Below are 24,322 nucleotides of genomic sequence, written 5' to 3' on the forward strand. Positions count from 1 at the left end.
ATTTATTAAAAACATATATCAATATATATGTATATCGATATCAGCTACTGATCAATATTAGAAAAGAAATCATCGTATTAGCATCATCACACAAATCAGAACTTTCTTGTACTCATATGTTATTTCATTGTTTTTAAGTTATTTATCCAAATGAGGCTTTTAATTTTTTCAATTTAAATATGTTCATCACATTTGCAAATTTAATACACCTTAAAAAAAACAACAACCTTTGAACGATTTTAGATTTCAAATTTTATTTTATTTCACTGTGATGACACTTTTGAATGAAAGATCATTACAGAACAGTAAATTAATCAAGAAAATAACGTGCTAAAATAAAATAATAATAAAATAAATTAAACGATAATAAACTTTTTGGGGAAATTCTTCTGGAACATTTTTTTTTTTTTAATTAGGAACGGGGATCACCCAGAAAATTGAGTTTTGGTTCTGGATAAAGTGGAAAATTTGATTTTGAAGAAAAAATAAGTTTAAAAATGCATTAATGTCATTGATCTACTCAGGTGAGTGTTAGAATGAAAGACATTAGCATGTGTAGCGTTAAACGAGATTTTCCAGAACAATGACGTGATGCGATTGCATTATGCAGACGAAGCGTAAAAACCTTCCTCAAAAGCTGCAAATATTCCGATAATAAATCGGTCACAAATATATTCAAATAAACATGTTCCCATTGATATTTTATTACTACAGTCTGACAGAACACATTACATGGTGTTGGAGTGATAAGAAACTGGAAAAAATGTTCCAGACAGTGATGTGTGACATTTTCTTTTTATTTCTTTCAGATCATTAATTAAAATCAAAAATCATTACTAAACAAGACAGAATGACATCACACTCATTTATAGTATTTGGCAGACACTCTTATCCAGAGCAATATACATTTTTATCTCATTTTACACAATTGAGGGTTAAGGGCCTTGCTCAAGGGCCCAGTGGCAGCTTGGTGGACGTGGGACTTGAACTCACAACCTTCTGATCAGTAGTCCAACACCTTAACCACTAAGCTACAACATCCCCCACTCAATAAGTCATTGCGACTAAACACCAGAGAGGTTAATATTTTATATATATATATATATATATAAAAAAAAAAATATTAACCTCTCTGGTGTTTAGTCGCAATTTTGCAAATTTTTCTCATCATGTCTAAATTAAACTAACAGGCAAAAATGAAATAGTTACTGAATCGATTCCAAGATTGAGTCCGTTATATGGAAACAAGCCACACAAAACCTGTAATGAAATCCAATCTCTGAGAAGTCGTCATGACATAAGAGTCATGTCCAGCCCGTGTCCGTGTGAATCACCGTTTTGTAGCTATTTAGACCAAAATTATATCTATTCGAAACTCTAGACATTAAACATTGAAGCCAGTTACAGGCTGTTGGGTTCTGCACCAAGAAGCAAATCAGATATAGAAGGAATGGTTTCTGTTCTGAAATGTGATCCATGTTTGAATGCGTTTTCCAGATTATTCTGATCTTTTCCGGATTATATTCTGTTAACAGTATATATATATTATATATATATATATATATATATATTAAATGAAATGAAGGGCAAGGCATCAAGTGGCTTGTTCTGCTTTATTCTTCGTGTTCAATGTCTTATATGTACACTATATTGCCAAAAGTTTTGGGACACCCCTCCAATTCAGGTGTTGTTTTTCAGGGGTCCCTTAGTTCCAGTGAAAGGAACTCTTAATGCTTCAGCTTCATACCAAGACATTTTAGACAATTTCATGCTTCTAACGTTGTGGGAACAGTTTGGGGATGACCCCTTCCTGTTCCAACATGACTGCACACCAGTGCACAAAGCCAGGTCCATAAAGACATGGATGAGTGAGTTTGGTGTGGAGGAACTGAACAGAGTCCTGCCCTTAACCCCATAGAACACCTTTGGGGTGAATTAGAGCGGAGACTGTGAGTCAGACCTTCTCGTCCAACATCAGTGCCTGACCTCAGAAATGCGCTTCTAGAGGAACGGTCAAAAATTCCCATAAACACACTCCTAAACCTTGTGGTAAGCCTTCCCAGAAGAGTTGAAGCTGTTATAGCTGCAAAGGGCGGGACAACTCCATATTACATTCATGTGCATGTAAAGGCAGACGTCCCAAAACCTTTAGCAATATAATGTACTTTTCTGGTGCCACCCTTTAGTCCTGGAGTTCTCAAATAAATACCACAAACCCTTAGAGTACAAACTGATTAACCCATATACTGTACAAGTACAACGAAATGGACTTATGGGACATTTTCAATCAGTGTAAACAATCGAATGATGTCCAGGCTGTGAGTCTGATATAAAACGAGTCTGTTGGCTTTCAGTGTGTTTTCGACGTGTGTTTTTTCCCTCTGTTGGAGAACCTTACACAGTATTTTACTGGTTGAAGATCAAATTTGAGCTGCTTTTTAGATTAAGAAGCACTTGGAGCATTGTGTGGAAAAAAACTAACCATTTTTGTTTTATGGAATATTTCTATGAATATATCACCCCAAATTCTTAAAGCCCTGAGTGTCTCCTTTCATATGAGCTTCATATTAACCTCCACTCCATGTGAGACATGACAAAGACATTCAAACATCAACATGGACACAACAAAACAGCAGCAAACTCCATTTTTTTGATCTCTAAGAAACACAGGCTGAAGACTAGCTGTACTTGTTGAACCCCTTCTGCTCCATTTTTCACCCCATGTCTAAATACTTGGACGCGTCAGCATTGCATCCGGAGGTCAGCACCGAGTTTGCTAACACATGCCAATTGTTTAGAGTAGACACAGCTGAGAGAAAGTCCTCGATAACCACAGCTGTGGCATTCCTGAACTACTTAAACACACAAGCATCTGGATTTTTAATACGATCATATAGATATAATCCCGCTGAAAATGTGCTGGAGCAAGTGAATGGATTAAGAAAAAAAAAAAAAAGACTGCTTTAATGATGGTCAAGTCCATTTTTACGATTACAATCTTCCACAACTCCAACTCGCAATGCAGAATATAGCGAGATCTTGTCAGTTGTCTTTAAGGGGTAAAAGTGTGGCTGCAAAGCATCCTGGGAGATCCTTCATTCTGGAGGTTTGCTTACTTGTGGCTCGGTCAGCGTTTGGACGTGAGCGTGAGAGTGGAGGAGACTCGGAAGATCTGAGGCAGCATGTTGCTCAGCTGGTAGAACATTTCCTCGGAGATACTCTGGCAAATGAGACAGAAGATAGAGCAGTGAGCATGCGGAGAAATAAAGAACATGACGTGGTATGTCAAGAAATGAGCAATCCGTTATGGTAACTACTAGAAGCTGAATTTTTTGGGGAGATTAATAAGCTTCACACATTAAACACTACTAATCACTCGAGAGCTGCGTGGTGTGATGCGTCCACACCCTGAACGGAAACGGAAATCACCCTGAACTTACTACATCAGCATGTCCAGAAGTGTTTAAATCCTCTCACACCACAACGATTTCACGACAAGTTACGATTTAATTTGATCATAGTTCTTGTTATAGCAGCTATAAACATCCATGTTCCATCAACATCCTCTCCTTTTTCTCTCTCTTTAAGGCTTTCTTTGCACTCTGATTAAATTAAAGACTTTCCTGACACTGGAGACTCCTTCACAATCTCAAGACAGAAAACTTAAACCAAGAATCACACAGGTAATTAATAATCCGTGTGTGAAGCGTATAAAAATGATCCATGTGTTAATGCAAACATGAGACTGGCTTTGTTATTAGAAAATGAGACAAGTGACTGAGAAATTCTGACCAATCAGAATGGAGAACTCAAAAGTGCTGTGAGGAAGAAATAAAAACAATGGGGTTGGATTTAGTGTCAGTATATTTGTTGTCTCAGGCTATTAGGATTGAAGTTACACGCTGAGCTACATGATACATGAAGGTGTATTTTGTTAAAAATGCCTTTTCTGTTCACATTTTAAGCAGTAAGCCAGCTGTTGTTTTAATCCAAATTTCCTAAATTACCCGAGGATTATCAGCAAGTAAACATTAGGCGCTTTCTCGCTCTCTCTCGCTCTCTCTCGCTCTCTCTCTCTCTCTATATATAGATATATAAAACGCACACAATATTCATTTGATAGACACAAAGATTTAGACAGGAGCTATTTTTAAGAGGATGGGGTGTAAAACTGACAGTTGTGAATGTCAAAGATCCCTTTGATGCTTGTTTTATCCTGTTAGCCTGTCAGCGGGAACGAAGCGCTACAGGTTCTCCCAGGTTATTAGAGAGATCGAGACAGCTGGTGTACAATAAAGCAAGACTGGTTTCCAGTCACGGTGGATCGGAGCTGAATGACATCGTGACATGCAAGAAAAGGTTGCACTTTCACAAATTATTTTCACCAGCATGGATGAAAAAGAGGAAAGTGGGGACTTGTAAAAAAGAGGAAAGTGGAGGGGTTTGTTGTTTAAAAAAGGGGAGGGGTTTGTAAAAAAAAAATATAGGAAAGGTGGGTTTAGTTGTGAATAAAAGAGGGAAGGGGAGGAGTTTGTTGTAAATAAAAGAGGAAGGGGGATGGGCTTGATGTGAATAAAAGAGCGGGAGGGGTTTGTTGTAAATAAAAGAGGAAAGGGGATGGGCTTGTTGTGAATAAAAGAGGAAAGGGGAGGGGTTTGTAAAAAAAAAAAAGGAAAGGAGGGTATTGTTGTAAATGAAAGAGGAAAGGGGATGGGCTTGTTGTAAATAAAAGAGGAAAGGGGATGGGTTTGTTGTGAAAAAAAAGAGAAAAGGGGAGGGGTTTGTTGTCACAAAAGAGGAAAGAGGAGGGGCTTGTTTTGCACTTGGAGAGATTATACGGTCGTACCTGAGGGACGAGGAACTGAACGGTCCGAGAGATGCCGCCGTCCCATGACGCCATTTCCATCATGAAACCTACAAAAACAAAACAAAACAAACTCTCTCTATTTACCAAAATATCAACAAAGTACACTGCTTTGAAAAAGTATTTGCCCCTTCCTGATTTTTTTGCATATTTGTCACAGATTGAGGTCATCAAAAAATTTTATTATTACACAAAGATAACCTGAGTAAATACAAAATGGATGTTTTAAATGATGATTTAATTCATTAAGGGAAAAAAGAGCTGTCCAAATCTGCCTGGCCCAATGTGAAAAAGTAATCCATCCCACCACCACCACACCCCACCCACTTTGCTAAATCATTAATAAACTGTGATTAACCATATTGTTTTTGGAAATCTGAGTTAAATTTCACTTGCCACACCAAGGCCTGATTACTGCCACACAGCACTGTAACTGCTACGACAATTAAAAACCACCACAACCCTGACCAGGCAGATACTAACGATGATCCGGATGAACAATGTGAAGGGAAATGTGGCCGTTCTTTGACCTCTTGCACAGAAAAGAAATAACAACATGTCTCCTGTTCGTATCTTCTTTACACATCTTTATCTGTTTAGAACACAATTTTAATAAAATTTAAAAAGTACAGGAGTGCACTGAAGTGTGACTTCTATACGTTGGTTTAAAAAAGAAATCCTTCTCAGCTCATTATCTAATCTGGCTGCACAGAAAATGAACTGATAAAGATTATATTCATAAAAAACAATGTACAATCCTCACTGCTCTCACAATCGCAGCAAAAGCCAGAAGTAAAGCAGAAGCGTTTAAACAAGCTCAGAATGTGTCCAGCTGACATTCTTATTCCCCAGAGTCATTACGTAGTGGGCAGCATGTTCTCTAAAGTCAGCACTTCCCCTTTCTGCTCTCTGCTTACTCACCTTTCACGCATTTAAACACCAGCTCAGCTCGCTTCAGACACCAGGGAATGGTCATCTCCTGCACAAAGAAAGTGAAAAGAGTGTGGCTATATTAAATCTATCAGTAACAGAATGCATGCAAAAAGCCAAAAGCAGTGCTCATCCTGTAACACTTTATAATAAGGAACGGAAATAAAGGGTTAAAATGAGAGTCTTGTTATTTATTTAATGAAACTACACACACAGCTTTACTCGCTATGCATTAGCCGCTGTTTAGAAAGACACCTCAGGGATTTTCACACTTGAACTAGTTCCTGCTGTGTCACAGAAACCGTGTAAACTCCGGCTAGACACAATCCCAGATTCTGTAGTTAGAGGATTCACGCTGCTCCTACTTTCCCCGTGGGTTAACCCTGAATCCTGGTTCTCCATAATCTGACGTTTCACACGTTTTTGTTAAGTGATGCTCAGCTACTTCCTTGTTTTAACATGATATGAGCTTTTGACCCACTGTTCAGCTTCTGTTGGTAAGCAACAAGCCATAACATTCTAACACAGCATCGTTTCACACTGTACACGTTCAGCACCGCAGTGTGGGGTTAGTCCTGCATGCAAAAGTCGAAATGATCCTGAATCAGAGCAGAATTTCATAATCCCAGTGAAAAAGCCCTGCTTCATAACCCTGCTATTAAATGATACATGTGAAATATTCCTCTACTCGGGGTTAAAATCAGGGTTTAGAACGAGGATAACACGGGGGTGTGGAAAAGCTCAAAACTGATTATGTCAAAATGACAAATGAGTGCATCTGCATCAAGCCCATTAAGAGTGGAGCGACTAAAAAGCATTCAACTTGTGCCCCACCCTCCTTCCTGTTAATCACAGCGACGCTAACCAATCGTACGGGTCTATAAGCTCAAGTATGTGGAAGAGGGCGGAGTGTCTTAATATAGAATTTATCCTAATTAGTCATTTTTACGCAACAAATTATGAGTTATTTACAGAACAAAAATAAATACATAATGCATAAACTTTTATATTATCAATATAAATAATAAACAAATGAAATAAGGGTAAATATATTAAATAAATTAAAAGACATTAATTATTCCACTGTGATAAAATATTTCACTAAAATAAAATATATTATAATTAAATAAAATAATATAACATATATACACCCAAACCCCTAACCCAATCCGCCTAACCATTATAATAACATGTAAATTTCCAATTTATATCTTAAAATTTCCAATCTCAACGAGTGGTGGCGCTAAACAATTGATCAGGCATCCGCTAATTAGTATATATACCAAGGTTCAAGTCTCTACTATTAACCAAAACTGAGTTATTAAAGAAAAACTCTCAAGTGGGACAAATTTCGTTTTAAGCCTATAACCTAACCCTAACCCCTAAAATATACATATACACACTTCAGGAAAATTCTACAGCATGCTTGTGTTCATCTTTTTCACTACTTTGGATGGACATTTATCAGAAAAAAATACAGGGATGAAAAAGAATATATATATATTATATATATATATATATATATATATATATATATATATATATATATATATATATATATATATATATATATATATATATATATATATATATATATATTCCCTGAACACTCCTTAGCAACAGTTTGTGGTCAGCTGGACTGGGATCAGTGAGACTCAGGATAGATTTTGCTGAAATGTTCAGACAGTCTGGCCCAAAAAAAAACAAACAAACAAAAAAAAACAGTGTCTCCAAATTACAGAGTAGACTTTTGGAGACGAAACGAAAAATGGTATCCTGTGTACAGCAGGAGGGGACGAGACGTCAATTTAGTTTAATGTGCTGAATGAAGTGAGTAAATTTAGTGGAAGCCAGTGATAAAACCAAACTAAATGATAATCTGAGCAAAAAAAAAAAACAGATAACAGCTGCTTGAGCTGAATTTGGATCTGTTTAGCAAAAGTTTGTGCACCCTTGACATGGTCATGATTTTCTTCACTTTTGTGACTATTTGAGAATAATATCACGTGTCTGAAATCAAATCTTTCTTTTTGGTATCTTATGTCATTTTATTTTCATAAATTAATTCATTCAGCTTCAGTAAGAGCTTTATCCTGGTCAGGGTCATGGTAACCCAAGAAAATAAATAAAAAATCTAAATGAAAACTACACATTTGGAGGAAAAAATGAAGTAAAAACATTCTAATATGAAATAAGAACTGTCCTGAGTTCCTAAATTTGTAAAAAAAAAAAAAAAAGAAAAAGAAAAAAAAAGGGCTTTTGAATGCTTTGGGTGTTCAGTGACTTCCTTATGTGTGTGTGTGTGTGTGTGTGTGTGTTCTGAGTCATTTATCTCTTTTTGTCATTGAATAGATTTAAAAATAAATAAATAAAAATACACCTCCTGCGAGATTTCTTTGGAACATCCTGCACCTAGACCAAACGCAGATGTCTAAATGGAACGTCCTAAGAATAAATAAAAATAAATGGAATATTAATTATACCAGATTAATGATAACTACGTCACACAGACTCGGATTGTAAGCAACACTAAATCATGACCGAGTCCGTGTGTGTGAGGATGACTACCACAAACGAGCTGAAGAAACAAGGCTTCGGGTTCGGTGACTTAGGCATCAGACGTTCTGTTGCAGAGAATCGTGCGAGTTTGTGTCTATTATTAAGCTTCATGAAGCTTACAGGACAGTAAAAATCTTAAAGCAAGAGTTACTTTGTTAAGCACAGCACTAATATTTAATGTTTTGCCGGCAGCTCTAACATCTCGTGTATCTTAGAACTGTCCTGATGATATTTTTGTCATATTGTGCCACTGCTACTTCTACACACACACACACACACACACACACACACACACGGCACAATCCACCTGTTCTATTTTGGAGATTCCATTCAGACATTAACCCTAGCTCAGGAGCTCAGGAACTGTGGGGCAGCAAGTCAGGTGTACCTAATAAACTGGCCACTCAGTGACCATCCTCCAGCGAGCGACACATCAGAGGATGGAGTCTCACCTCGGACATGTCGTGTACGAGCAGCAGCGGGACGGTGATGGTGGTGATGTCGTGCGTGCAGCACACTTTGAGGATGTTGCGCAGTCCCATGATGGCCGGGTCCCTGGCCGTGAGGTTCGCCGAGCGCACGTTATCGTCCACGCATAGATGAAACACTATGTGAACCTCAGATAAGTTGGAATGACGAGTGATGTAGAATTCACCTGCAGGGATGGAAAAAAATAAACTCGTTATGACCAATATCAGTAGTGATAAAGCTCAAAAAAAAAAAACCCCATTTACCAGGAAGGATATTCGCCGGGTTTCTCTCGATGTTCTTGTTTTTTTCATCACTGCTCCCATTTCTTGGAACTTCTAAAAAACAAAAAAGTAGGTTTATGTTTTTAAAGCATAAATGCTGTCTGTAATTATTCTCCCATCACTGTGCTTCCTGTTGTGTTTTATTCCTTACTGACCCATAGCTATAAACTGAAAGAACTGAACACAGTTACTGATAGCTGCTGTTTATTTTAAATCTCCAAACCTCCAAAGTCATTTCATCCCTAGTGAGTTCAAATTATTCCAGCAAATTAGACGTGAACACACACGTTAATACACCTGTTAACACACACGCTAACACACACACACACCATGTTAAGCAGACTTTATCTGTTACATATTCATTATTGCACAGTGTAATTCCTTTATTGCATATCGTTCCTATCCTTGGAGGTTGGGGGGTCAGAGCGCAGCGTCAGCCATGATGCAGGGGGGGTTTAGGGGCCTTGCTCAGGGGCCCAGCGTTGGAAGCTTGGCGGTCCTGGGGCTTAAAAGTTAATCTTCCGATCAACTTGCCTACCACCAAACCGTGTACATGTGATGTATAGAAATTCATATTCAAATACTTCTGTCAGATTCCAAGCTCCATAAATCAACAGCGCGTTCGTGGGATTCAACATGGATGACTACGAGGACGCTGGGAATTCTGGCGAAATTATCAGATGGCCAGAAAAGAGCTGGATTGTATTTCGTTGCTGCTGGCACCAGGCAAAGGAAACGCAACACTTCCCTGCGGAGCCCGTGAAGTCGGATACGCCGTGGCGCAATGCAGAGGTGGGCGTTTTGAAGAAAGGGGGAATCCGCACACACACACACACACACACACACACAGTTGCTGTGTCACTCACTCACTCACTCACCCGGTTGTTCTCTCTGCTTGCTGCTGCGCTGCGCCCGTGCGTACAGCACCACCTGCTGGACCACCTCCAGCTGCTCGGAAAGCCGAGGGAAATGGAAATCCGTGCACTCTTGAGACACAGTGGCAAAATCTGGATTCACAACAACAAGACATGGAGCTTAAAGGCAAATAAATGTTAGGGGTGAGTGAGTAAGTATAGTGTGGTGAGGAAATCTAAAAAAACAAGCCAAATGCTCACAGGACCGACTGGCTGGATGATGGTGGGCCATGTGAGGTGTCGTCTTATTCCTCAGTTTAAAAAATCTACAGAGTAATTTTTTCTTGGAAATACAGGAATATCAAATAGCGCCAAATTTGCTATATGACGATCCTTTGATTTACAAATAATAAAAATGTTTTTAGAAAAGCTTGTAAGAAATGATCACACTTTGTGTCTTATCGATTGTTGATTTGAAATCAAAATTACAGCGGAACCTCGGCACATGAATTTAATTGGTTCTGGAGGCGAGTTCTTTAGGTGAAAATTTGTATTGTGAAACAAATTTTCCCATCAGAAATAATGTAAGTGCAGATAATCCGTTCCAAAAATATAACCAATATTCCCAATATGAAGCGTGTGGAAACTGTATGGCTGATTACAAAGAACTGACCCAAGCCAAGCATTCCATGTTAAGGATCCTCACAGGAAGTCGTGCCACCAAGGTTGGGCTAAAAATAGAACAGACCGCCCACGCCCCCAATCTGTCAACAAAAAACACCCCAAAAGTCACCTAGCTTTAGAACGCCTGCCGAAGGCAACGTTGGTATCGTGGTACGACTCTTTCCAAACAGCTTTCACTGACTGGAAAAAAAAAAATGTGTAAAATTTGTAAACTCGCTTCGGTTGGCTTCGCATGGCTTTCCACTGACGCTAACAAGTTTTGAACAGCTCCCGGATGTACGCGCAACTTAGCCGGTGTTCAGTTCATTCGTACACCAAAAAAGCTTTATATGCTTTCTTCAAAATTTCAATTCATAAGGCGAAAATTCATATGTCAAGGTTCCACTATATATATCATTTATATCAATAACATTTACACATTAAATGCTAGAATTTAAATATTCAATTTCATGCTCTGACTAATGATTGCAATAAACCGGATTGTAGATATAATCCAATTTATATAATTTATTTATGTATACAGTATGATAACCGGTTCATAATTAACCAGGTTATCTAGATACCTTAACTTATTGAGCTAATGAACACATTTATATGTATTGACTGGGTGAGGTGATGTGCCATGCCTCTCTTTATGCCACTGTAGGAGTTCACTCTGTTATCGACAAGCAGGACGAGACCACAGAGAGAGGACGAGTACAGAGAGAACGCCATCTGAAGCCGGCGTAACTTGGCACTGCTTCCGCTGCCGTGGCGTCTGTGTTTGCAGAAGTCCAACACGTTGGCCCGCACCAGCCGCAGGTTGTGCATCGTCTTCAGCTGAGCCCCTGAGATGACGACAGAAAAACAGATTAGCAAGGACAGATTAAGCAAAGGCTTTCTATGGCATGACATTTCAGATTTATTCTCAACGTTAAGATTAGATCCCCAGTTAGAGGTGTGAATCGAGACAGGGATCCTGAGGATGCAGGTAGTTTTTATTCTCATGCTGACACAGTGGGGCCTAACTCATTACAGGATATAATTACACACACACACACACACACACACACAGGACAATGTAGAGATGCCAAACAACCTACAATGCATGTCTTTGGACTTCACACACACACAGACCCTAACCACCACCCTAACCTGAGGTGGTGATTAAACCCCCAACCCATGAGGTATGAGGCAAACATGCTAACCACTAAAGCACCATGCTCTCTTCTATAAGCATACATGCAGTATACAAAATCTAGACAGTGTGTGTATTTTAACATTTGGACAGATCCCTATCCCATACCTAAATGAATGGTGAAGCTCTCCTCCAGCTGTCGTTGCTCCTCAAACCCTCTGGCCCCCAACTCTCCAGCCTCGGTTAGCTGCCCAGGCTGTACCTTAATCTCCTCTCTGCAACACAAACCAAAACTTCATCGATCATTTCGTTCAGAGGTCATTAATAAAAGACAACAACGAGGCTCGCGGCACTAATGACACTTACGTGATGGTGCTGTTGTTAGGGTTGCGAAGGTCCTGGTGCAGTTTAACCACCCACTCCTGGTACTCTTGCTTCTGTATGCCAGTGACCTGCTTCAGCTCACTGGCCCACTTGTTCTCCAGAACCTAAACACCAGACACAACAGATGAGTGAGAAGATCCAATCAAAATGCTTGTTTTTGTGGCCTTTCAGCTGTTTCCTGTTTGGGGTCACATCTGCTCTGTATATTTGATTTTTTAGCACAGGTTTTAAGATGGATGCCTTTCATGACACAACCCTCCCATATTATCTGAGCTTGAGGCCAACACAGAGTTAACCCCTCGGAGGCTGGGTAGGTTTCGAACCCGGGTCACAGGGGTGAGAACGTGTGATCCTGCCTTCTGGAAACCCTTTAAGGACATCCAATCAAACTGTATAATAATAACAATCTATAAAATCTATAAATCAAGTTAGCTTTAAATCATTCCTTGCATAGCATTAATTTAATTATATACGACAAGTTGCAAGGAGTTAGCTAGCGCAAGCTGTTATAAAACTTTATAAAAGAAAGAAAAAGTTCTGTCTATCTCCTCCAAAAAGCCACAGCAAGAAAACACAGATAAACACCCACACACACACTCTGCTTAGGCTAGAATGACAAAATGTACATGCAAGAAGGCCAGCTTTTTAAATTTATAATTCATCTAAAATTTATTTTATATATCATTTATACGGTCATGTCCTAATTGCTTGATTTTTCCCTTCCATTTATATCATACAGTGTTCCCCCAGGCTGCAGGAATATGAGAAGTCCTATATTACAATTTAGTTTTCTAAATGAATAAAAAAAAAATCACTGACTGGCCCTTTAATTATATTTGGGTGAAATTCTCTTTAACTGTGTTTTCCTTTTTTCGTTTTAATCATCTTTACTATTACATAAATCTTGCCCTACCTCCAGGATATAAGATTTCAAAGACATTTTAAAATGATTAGTGTTTCATCACTAATCCAGGTTTAATACAGAACACCGCTACGGCATGCTGCAGATTAGCTCAATGTGTCATAGTGCTTTTACCTGCTGAGCTTCAAAGTGCTGCGCTGCCACCGTATTAACATCCTGATCGCTCAAGGTCTTTCCCAGCTCCTGCATGACTTTGTCCATTTCTGCTGCTTGCCTGTATGTGAATGAACAGGAAACCATTAAAATCTATTATTTAAAAAAATTTCTCTCTATGAGAAAAATGCTGCTTTTACAGCTGAGGTTCATTCATGAAAACTCTCTGTACATATAGGAGCAATCTACGGGGTCCAAGCACTTTCACAAGTACTCTCAGTGCCAGTTCTGCCTAAGCTGCACAGAAAACTAGACACTGTAAACACATAATAAACAATAAATACAATAAACACATTGTAAACATTTCGTTACAGAGGTGTGAATCTTGTCATGAACATGTCATTCATGTTACAGCAGTCTGAGTAAATTATTCTTGTCTCAGTTACAACTAATTGATATGCTGCAGCCAAAATGTCATTTTCTTTTGTTTAAATAATTAACCCCAAATCCTAGAAACCCTCACTTGCTCTACCAACCTCTCTTGAAGTTTCTTGAGCTCCATATCTCTCTCACTGATGAGCTCAGACACGCTGACGTAGTAGTTGTGCTCCAGGTTGAGCAGCGTTTCTGAAGCCGGGGAATGAATCAGCTCATGATACACGTCTGCGAAGTCCTCGTCCCAGCTAGGCTCCTCGGGCCGGGCGTGTTCCAGCGTCGTCTAAAAGCCAAGACAATAAATGGCTGTCAGTTCCTGTTAATCACTGAGGTCATAACACTGAGGAATTCATTACATTTACGGCATTTGCCAAACACCCTTATCCAGAGCGACTTAGATTTTTTAAATCTCATTTTATACAAACGAGTGTTAAGGGCCTTGCTCAGGGCCCCAGCAGTGGCAGCTTGGGATATGAGCTCACAACCTTAACCTAGTTAACCACTAAGCTATCATTACTCCTCGTAAGGATAAACTCCTTACTAGTCTACACAGGTTTGTCATCGATATGTGAGAAACCTCTTACATCTTACAAATTCATGGAAATTAGGTTTTGCTATGACAGAAAAGGTAAAGCAAGCATTAAAGTGATATGATTTCAGCTGGAAATGAGCTAACAGAAACTGACCTTTCTGACCAATCAGATTGGAGAATTCAGCAGCGGTCTGGTATCATATTAATGAACCCTTGAATTTGTATTGCTCTTACCTCAGAGTAGGCCTTGGCCCACAGGTTGCTCAGTTTATTAATATCAACTTCTCCATTCGTGATCCTCTGTAGAGCTGCTTCAGCTTCCCGGTCGAAATCTTCTAACGTTTCTCTCTCAATGAATGCCAGAAGTTTGTTCTTTAAGTCTGGAACAAATCAAGTGTGCGTATAGATAAATTTTCTGTGTGCTTTATCCTGGTCAGGGAGATGAGTTTTCTAATAACATTTTTGGCCTAAATATTAGACACTAAAATGTAAAAATAATTTTTTTGGGTTATATTTAAAAATGAAAGGCATAAATTTCTACAGGGTGCCAATAATTTTGCCACTGACATTACAACCTTAAAATATAATTCTGGTGAGAGGTTAAACGATTTCAACAGCGTCATTTGATCGACTGAAGGGCGAATTCGTACCCTTTTCTACAAAGCAAGGGATTTTGTGGAGCAGCATGAGCCTCCCGTGAAGATCGTTGACATTCCCGTGAACAGGAAACTGTAGAGGAACTTTGAGGACGCAGTGATTTCCCCCTGCCTTGAACTCGAACACAAATTCTTTCTCTGTGGAGCTCGCTTTCCCTTTGGTTTTCCTCATCTTTCACCTGTAAGCATAAAGGAAAAACAAAGAGGGATGCTGAACACATCTGTCTTATCTGTGACTTTGTTGCTCGGTGACATTTTAGACAACTTCGCATCACAGCTGGTTATAGAAGTTATAGATTTGTTTGTCCCACCCTCACGATTCATACCTCCTCCTCTAATCTGTGAACTTCCCTTTGGGATGAATAAAGTATCTATCTATCTATCTATCTATCTATCTATCTATCTATCTATCTATCTATCTATCTATGCATCCATCTAAAGCTCTTTTCTCGGCTACAGTAATAAAACGTGGTTTTATTCAATGCTAAATGCTTTGCTAAATGCTTGCTTTATTCAATTTCCTTCCGGTTTGCAAAAATGAGTGTGACGTCATTCAGGGAATTGACAATGAAAGGAGATGGCAACACTGAGACCATCACCACACACACACACACACACACACACACACACACACTATCACGTGAGGGCTAAGATGAGCATGGTCCTCCAACTAAATTATATCAAGTTAACAATGATATACTTGCAAAACAATTTTTGCTGTGGAAAACAAAACAATGTGTATAGATACAGATCATAAACATGGCCTTTCTAAAAAATTTCCCTTTACACACAGGAAGACAATGCATATGCATGTGCAATATACCAAATATGCAATTTACCAGCATGCACCAACCTAACGCGTTTTAAAAATGTAAATAATGTTAACAATTATGTAACAACAACCTAATCAATAACCATAACAAGGCGTCATTAGCACGAGCCTGGCTGGCTAGCTAGCTAGTTAGTTCCCGCATTCAAAGTAAGCTTCCCGCGATCTCTGCACGCGCTGGCAGAACACACCAGCTTGTTTTGAAGCGGATAAAGTGATCCACGTGTCAAAGCGACGTTTATCAGCCAAAGCAGTACACTTACTGTTAGACGGGGCTGAAGTTAGCTGCTTGATTCACCAGTTTCTTATTCGCGTTTCCGTTCCACCTTAAGACAAGATCCTGCACTTTACTAACCACCGCCTGTAGATGTCGCCAAAAACAATTTAAACTCGCGTAGACGTTCCGGTGAACGCTGTAGAAATAGAAGAAAATCTGCTCCTATTTCGTTTGCAAAATTTTACAACTTAATATGAAAATATTTAAATAAATAATCAATTTTAAGATATGTTATTTCTGCATTATTTATAGACACATCTGATTTCTGTATCATAATTCCAAATTCTGAAAAAAAAACAAACCCAAGTATAAAAAAATTTAGACTGTAGGATTTTATAATAAGCATTTAAGCATTCGAGAATTGTCCGACTCTGATCAAAGATCGAAATATTATAAAATATTACAATAATATACGAAACTAAGTGTAGTACTATCAAACGAGCATAGTGTAAAATACTCAGTTTGAAGTATTTCTACTGTAGGATTTATCAGATGCAGGTTATTGCATCTTTCTGCATAATTCCTATGCCATTATCTCCTCGATTTTCAATATAAAAAAACCCCTGATATTTAATGAATAGGTTTAATGCAATATAAATACTGAATATAAAGACATTTTATTGTCGAAAATTGTAATGATGGACCGGTTAACTGGGCATTTGAAGATAATTTGATGCCAGCAAATTACACTTTCTGTCTCATCCCTATATCATTACATAAAAAGGGTTTTTTAAAAATCTAACAAATGCACATGACAATAGGAGTAATGTACTGACAAATTATTCAATATCAAGAATCTCGACTAAATGATTTTTTTTTAAAAAAAAGGAAAACAGACCTATAAACTTGCATTTAAGACTATTGATTATAGACAAACTGCACTCTTTGCTTAGCTCCTATATCATTATTTCCTCATTTTGAAAATGCTTCAAAATACAGCTCTGGATAAAATAAGAGACCACTGCAAAATGATCAGTTTCTTATGTTTTTTTTTTCTTCCAGGTTCATGTATTGGTGAGATGAAGAGTTTTGTTAAATTTTTTTGTGAACCGCTGACAATATTTCTCCCAAATTCAAAATATAACTATTGTTATTTAGAGTGTATATTTAAAGGAAACGACAACACATCAAAATAACCCAAGATCATTTGCAGAGCTTTAATAACTCAAATAAAAACAAAATGCAAATAAAATTGCAAATTGTGTTAATGCTTTGGCTAAATAACATTAAGAAATCAGTATTTGCATGCGTTTTGGCTCCATGCTCTCCACCAGTTTCTCACATTGCTGTTGGGGAACTTTATACCACTCTTTTTGCAAAAAAAAAAAAAAAAAAAGCATACAGCTCAGCTTTACTTGATGGTTTGTGACCATCCATCTTCCTCTTGAAGACATTCCAGGTTTTCTATAGGGTTCAAATCTGGAGATTGGGCAGTAGTCTCTTATTTTTTTCCAGAGCTGTGTTTGCACATTTACTGTAAAGTTATGTGCCATATTCGCAGATCTATTTTTTAATAACATTTTTGAATTGATAAAAGTCATTAAACACACTTTCATGTGCATTTGTCAGACTTTAAATGCTATATGAAATATAGCTCCAATTTGACGCGCTGAACTGCTTTGAGTTGAACGCGCTTTATGGCGCCATCTAGAGGTGCAAGATGGTAAGTGCAGGGACTTTTAAAGTGAAACGGAAACTCAGAATGAGAAGCCAACTTCAGCCTGGGCGCTTGTTTGATTCAGTCGTTTCCGAACAGCTGAGCGCATATTAGAAACCACAGTTTCGACACACAATAATCTAGATTCATATATGTTCCAAGCTACATAATACTTTATTAATGTGTCATTAAAAATGGAACATTTATAAAACTCTAAATTGCAGTAAAAGAAAGGAACCCGGAGTGATGAATGAAAGTGTGTGACGAATGTGCGTCGTTTATTATGAAAGCACAATAAAGCACCCTGTATACTTTTCGATGTGAAAGCAATAAAATGGAAAATAATTACTTTACATTCAAATAATTACATTACAATTCATAACAGTAATGGCATTTTTAAACAGTACTTTTTTATATATGTTTTTTTATTACATATAGTGTAATTCTATATTTTTACAGGAATACAGTAGTATTTCTTTTTGCAGTATTTTTCACTGATAATGAATCTAATTAAAATGAAACTCACTATATATATTTTTTAAAAAGAGTTCTAATGCTTAATACAGCACTGTAACTGTACCTCAGACTTTAATTATCCACTTAGACTCAGCTGACACAAGCATTAAATTGTCATTCAAATGTATTAAATTATACACTGATCAGCCATAACATTATGACCACCTGCCTACTGTTCCTTCCTTGGACCACTTTTGATAGATACTGACCACTGCAGACCGGGAACACCCCACAAGAGCTGCAGTTTTGGAGATGCTCTGATCCAGTGGTCTAGCCATCACAATTTGGCCCTTCGTCAAACTCAAAGCTCAAATCCTTACACTTGTCCATTTTTCCTGCTTCTAACATCAACTTTGAGGACAAAATGTTCACTTGCTGCCTAATATATCCCACCCACTAACAGGTGCCATGATGAGGAGATCATCAGTCTTATTTACTTCACCTCTCACTGCTTACAATGTTATACCTGATCTGCGTATGTCTGCATACGTTCATTTGTAGACAGTAGTTTTGCCTGTGATGTTCTGCTACTTTCTGCCGCTTGGGGTCAGTAGTTGCCAGAAATCAATGCATGCATCAATCCATTTTCTGTAGTTCTAGTACCATGCACACATCCAATGCCATTACCAAAGAAATTGATGCATCTGATAATTTTGAGATTTTACTGTGTTGCTTTGTAACATTTATAAGATGTACTTAAAAAAAAAATCGGATTTTTTCATTATTAAATATAGGGTTTATTTTCCTGAACAGAAAGTGCATGAAAGAAACCCAAGCAGTTCTTCCAATGAAAAAGAGAAGCTGTTATTCTTTTCACTGGATTTATTGTACATCAACCAGTGTGAAGGTTTCAGCATTTGAACAAAAGGTTAGGCGCCTTTGTGATTGTTCACTCGGATGATTTACTAGAACTGCATACTTTTCTCTCAAGGTCTGTATCCACGCACCCTTCCTTCCAACTAATTTACTCGTCTCACAAGGACAATGTGCATCTTGTTCCCTCCGCTGGAGCATGGCCCTGTTTCTGGCCAGTCAGTTTTATAGACATCAAGGCAAATGTTAGAATCAATTATTTTTGTGTGATTGTGTCCAGAAACTTTTTTTTTTTTTTTTTTTTTTTTTTTAAAGTTTAGTTGCAAGAATATAATCTGAGATCTGAGTCTAATCTGAGTACTACAGATATTATATAAGAGTATATAAGTATTTAAGGGACTGGGTTACTCTCCAATCCCATGTTGGATTGAACCCATTAAGCATATGATTTAAAAGACTAATTTTGTTTAGATTTTGGGAAATGGAACCAACTACGTTTTAGAATAATTAGAAAATATTGAAGGCAGTGACTGCAAGATAATAACTGCAATGGGGTGATTAGTAAAGAATGCCTGTGGAACTGGGCAAGATTGGTCAAGAGTGTCAGCAGGAAGGAGGGAATGGTCAAGAGTGTCTTTGGGAGTTGATGGGACTGGTCAAGAGTGTCAGCAGGAAGGAGGGAATGGTCAAGAGTGTCTTTGGGAGTTGATGGGATTGGTCAAGAGTGTCAGCAGAAGGGGGATTAGTTGAGAATGTCTTTGATCAAGTATGTCAGCTTAAGGGTGGGATTGGTCAAGAGTATCTGTGTGAGTAGACAGGATTTGTCAAGAGTGTCAGCAGGAGGGGGGATTAGTCAAGAGTGTCTGTGTGACTAGACGGGATTGGTCAAGAGTGTCAGCAGGAGAGGGGATTAGTAAGACTGTCTGTGTGAGTAGATGGGATTGGTCAGCAGATGTGGAGGAATGATTAGGGGATTGGTCAAGAGTGTCTGCAGGATTGAGAGTATTGGTCTAGAGTGTCAGCAGGAGTGATAGGATTGGTTAAGAGTGTCAGCAGGAGTGATAGGATTGGTTAAGAGTGTCAGCAGGAGTGATAGGATTGGTAAAGAGTGTCAGCAGGAAGGGGGATTGATCAAGAGTGTCTTTGTTAATGACTGGATTGGTCATGAGTGTGAGCAAGGGATTGATCAAGAGTGTCAGTAGGAGTGATGGCATTGGTCAAGAGTGTCAGCAGGAGTGATGGGATTGGTCAGGAGTTTCAGCAGGAAGGGGGATTGATCAACAGTGTCTTTGTTAATGACTGGATTGGTCATGAGTGTGAGCAGGAGAGGGTTTGGTCAAGACTGCCTGTGAGAGTAGGTGAGACTGGTCAAGAGTGTCTGTTGGAATAAGGGAATTGGTCTACTCTTTTCTATTCTGTTCTAAAATATTTAGAATATTTTGATTAGAATTGTACACTCTTATGGTTTTGATGTCAATGTTATGAATAGCATGAACTGGCAAAAGGACAGCAAATTTATGCTGACGTCTGTTCTTACATCTTTTGGAACATTTGTGATTATTTTTGCAAAAATTTCATTGGGAGAAAGTGAGAAAATGAGAAGCAGAAAAAAAAGCCCTAAGGCTCTTTAAAACTCTGACTCCTTAACAAAGTGTGCTGCCATGGAAACCGTTGCTACTTTGGCGCACAGGCTGAGACTGATATGGGGTCTGCTGCTGAAGGCGTTATTTTTAATTCAGTCTCTCCACGGCAATTCTCTGGATGTGCTAAAAAGGGTATGCAGCACCCCATCTGTCTGTAAAGGAAGAGCTCTCAACACATAATCACCTTCCACTAATTTATTTACTCATTTATTTTTATACACCATAAACTCTGCAGCAACAAGAATATGGAACAAGAATAGATCTGTGAAGGTGAGGCCATAAAACCCCAAGGCGCTTAATTACTTATTCTCAGCATAATTAATGAAATAACATGCAACCATTACAAAAAATGAAATAATATAACTTTATATTATAATCTGTATAAAGACTACAGTTTGCAACATTGTCATGCAACAGATCTAATTAGTTTCTTCATTTAAAGCTTCTGTTTACATTTTTCTGGCCCTGGAAATTTCTCCACCATCAAACTAGAGCAAAAGTGCTTTAGATTATACTTCTGCATAGATGTATGTACACATAGTGTATTTCTGACCACAGTAGTGTAATTGTGCCACAATTTATCCAACTCCTGATGTCTCCATACTACAGTTCATCACAAAACTGACACTGACCCCTAGTGGACGCATTCATTTTACATACAATTTTGTTGAGAAGCCTTTATTAATATCGTTGCAATTCTTTTCTTTGCATATCCCAGCTGAGGAAGTTGGGGTCAGAGTGCAGCTATGATACAGTGCCCCTAGAGCAGAGAGGGTTTAGAGCCTTGCTCAACTGCCCAACAGTGGCAGCTTGGTGGTGCTGGGGATTGAATCCCAACCTTCCGACCAGCAACCCAGAGCCTTAACCACTTGAGCCACAGGCAGACACCTATGGGAACACCTGAGCATGATGCTCTCAGACAAAACATAGGGGTAATTTGAGGGGAATTACTGATCCACGTCATGGAACCAAGCTGCCATACCCCCCACAAAGCAAGTCTCGGTGAGGGAGCCATTACCCTGATGAACTCCTCACCTGATAGTGTGTGAGGTTTCGATTCTCTCCCACAGGGGGGAGATACTCCAGTTTAACATGGTGATTTCACTTCTGTCTCAGTGGTGGCTTTTTCCATAGGTCCAGTTGGGGCCGAGTCCCAGTATTTCTTCTAATACTATTACAGTCCTGTGAATGACCATGAATATGTTGCTATTTGTCAATTATATATACCAATGATAGTCTATTGATATCTTTGCTCATCGCTCCATTTAGTTCCAAAGAGTTTGTATTGTTTCTAGTGGCCAAAAATTGTCAGCGGGGGGATTGGTCAAGAGTGTCAGCAGAAGTAGGGGAATGATCAAGAGTGTTAGAAGTAGTGTGGGATTGGTCAAGAGTCATTGGCGGTAGACAGGATTGGTTGAGAGTGTTAGCAGGTGGGGTAATAGTCATAAAGAATGTCAAAAGAAGTGAGGGGATTGGTCAGGAGTGTCAGCAGCGATAGAGTTATCAATAATGTTAGCTGGCTAGCATGTTGTTAATCTACCCGCTATTGTCTGCTGGCTAGCTTGTTGCTAAGCTTCTCAGTCCATTGTTGCTACTATTCCGTGATTTCAGTTCATAATATTACATGAATGAATTACATGAAGGTCACTAAAATGGAGCAGAACCAATAACCACTCAGGCCTGTAACTGTAAAAGTGCAGTTTTTATTGAGCTTTATATCCCAAGCTAGGATATGACCTTATTAGAACTTGCACATTAACATTTACAAGCCACCATTAACGCATAATAGAGGCCCACTGGGACAGGAATTATGCTGCCCCATTTTTGGGGAGGAGCAAGAGTCAGGATCAAGTTGCCAGATTGGGCTTGTCTACAAACACTCTGCAACTACCAAGACTGTAAAATAATCTGAATTAAATTGAATAGATTTTATAATACTGTGTTTAACCCAAGGACTCTTCCTTAAAGTGAGAATTTACACAAAAAACAAACACTCAAAAACTCATATCACAACAATAGATTGTTTATTAATACCAATAAACCAATATAACAAAATGAATGTAATCAAGCCCCTTCACGAAAAGAGATATTAATAGCAAGCCAACCCTCTATAAACCCTAACACAATACAATCCCAGCTTCTCCACACAGAGAAATCCAAAAGAAAAAAGAAAATTACATATAAAAACACAGCTCAGTGCTTAACACGCAAGTGTTAATTTCACTACAAACATAACCCTCATGCGAATAAATAGTTCATATGCTTTAAAGCATCCGTATTGCATACAGAGTACAAATGTTGGCTGGCAACAAGAGGCTGGGAAGTGATATAAATAAAAAACAAAAAAAATAAATAAACAACAAAAGACACCCCCGCTAGCCAGTCAAGTTCACAACAGTCTTAGTTGCGCTGGAGGCCTGCAGTGCACACATGCAGGGACCGGCTAGCTGAGGAAATGCAACAAAACAAACGCAGGGGGAACAGCGATCAACTAAACCTAATACAAAAACAAACACAATTAACAATATTCAAAAAAAACAAAATAATATTTCATTTTTATTTTAATCACATTAAAATAATAAAAACAAAACAGTTACCTGCAAAACAGCCATCGATCCCAAACTACTTTCTGATGGTATTCAGGATGAAAGCAGAATGAGTGTGACCAAAGGCATACAAATCCACAATGTTTATAACATAATACCCTAATTTAGTGAAACAAGGCTTTGGTAGCAAAAAAACAACGTTCACTCAATATTCAAGCAGCGCCATGGACAACAACCTCCTTATTGATTTACATAACACTATACACATGCTGTATCTGCATCACACAATTGTCACCCAAATGAGGATGGGTTCCCTTTTGAGTCTGGTTCCTCTCAAGGTTTCTTCCTGCATTAAAAACAGAATACCCTAATTTAATTAAGCAAGGCTTTGTGACTGTGAAGCCAAACAATCGATATTCACTTAGCCTACCTGCTCACCCAGACCATGTCCATGCACAAACAAACAAGAAAGTGCTATCAAACAGCACACTTCCACACAAAAGATCAGGCCTGTCTCCAGGCCTCCTTTCAGGTGCCTACATGGCCACACCCTCTACTAATAGCCACCTCCCCGGCTACATTCATATTACAAAAATTAAGACAGGGAGAGAGGGACCTACCGTTTCCGATGTCTGCATTTCTTGTGCTAGTTTAAAGCTGGAAATCTTCCTGAAACCTGGTAACCCTGGTAAATGATATTACCTCAAACACTACTTAAAATATGTACATCCAAAATCCCTCAAAACACGCTGCTACTGTACGACTGTACTCTGGATGACTGCATGCTGCTGACCCTCAACAGTCTGTTTCTCAAAGAAAATATAAAAGGATAGCAGTCTATAGTTATAAGTTATAAAGTAGGTGACGGCTAGAATTTGCCGGTGGCTGATCTTGAGTCAGATACTCAGATTCTTTTTCCCGTTTTAATTCAGTAAGCGAAAAAACAAGAATAGACAAGTCAAGTTTGGAGGAACTGTGAATGCAGCCTGTGGGGAATTCAATCCTGTTATAAAGTCATATGGAAATATTGCTAGCATTTGAACGATTGCCATGACAACAGGCTCTGCTTCTATCGCAGAAATTCAGAAAGGGTAGAGGACTGTGACCTTGTTTGTGTGGAAACACTGGTTCACCTTATGACTATAAATTGGCAAGCTGGCATGTGCCTTATCTAATAAAATGTAAATCATTCAACATGATAACTGAATTGAACAACAGTGAATAAATGGCACGCTTAGCATCCAGTGGTGCTCTGTGAA

At 38.6% G+C, this 24,322-nt stretch overlaps 1 protein-coding gene across 1 annotated transcript; it reads right to left on the reverse strand.

Annotated features, from left to right (window-relative positions):
* Positions 1-318: 318 nt before the first annotated feature.
* Positions 319-15,991, reverse strand: lg08h12orf4 (linkage group 08 C12orf4 homolog). Its single transcript, XM_058396773.1, has 14 exons — positions 15,875-15,991; positions 14,777-14,961; positions 14,361-14,506; positions 13,696-13,877; positions 13,181-13,280; positions 12,127-12,248; positions 11,929-12,035; positions 11,270-11,470; positions 9,984-10,112; positions 9,088-9,159; positions 8,806-9,008; positions 5,786-5,843; positions 4,847-4,914; positions 319-3,220 (listed from the first exon to the last, which is right to left on the reverse strand). The coding sequence occupies exons 2-14, from the start codon at positions 14,952-14,954 to the stop codon at positions 3,128-3,130; spliced, it is 1,659 nt and encodes a 552-aa protein (XP_058252756.1). The 5' UTR covers positions 14,955-14,961; positions 15,875-15,991; the 3' UTR covers positions 319-3,127.
* Between the last annotated feature and the right edge of the window lie 8,331 nt (positions 15,992-24,322).

Source organism: Hemibagrus wyckioides, linkage group LG08 (assembly GCF_019097595.1).
Source record: "Hemibagrus wyckioides isolate EC202008001 linkage group LG08, SWU_Hwy_1.0, whole genome shotgun sequence".
In the NCBI taxonomy this organism is placed as follows: Eukaryota; Metazoa; Chordata; class Actinopteri; order Siluriformes; family Bagridae; genus Hemibagrus; species Hemibagrus wyckioides.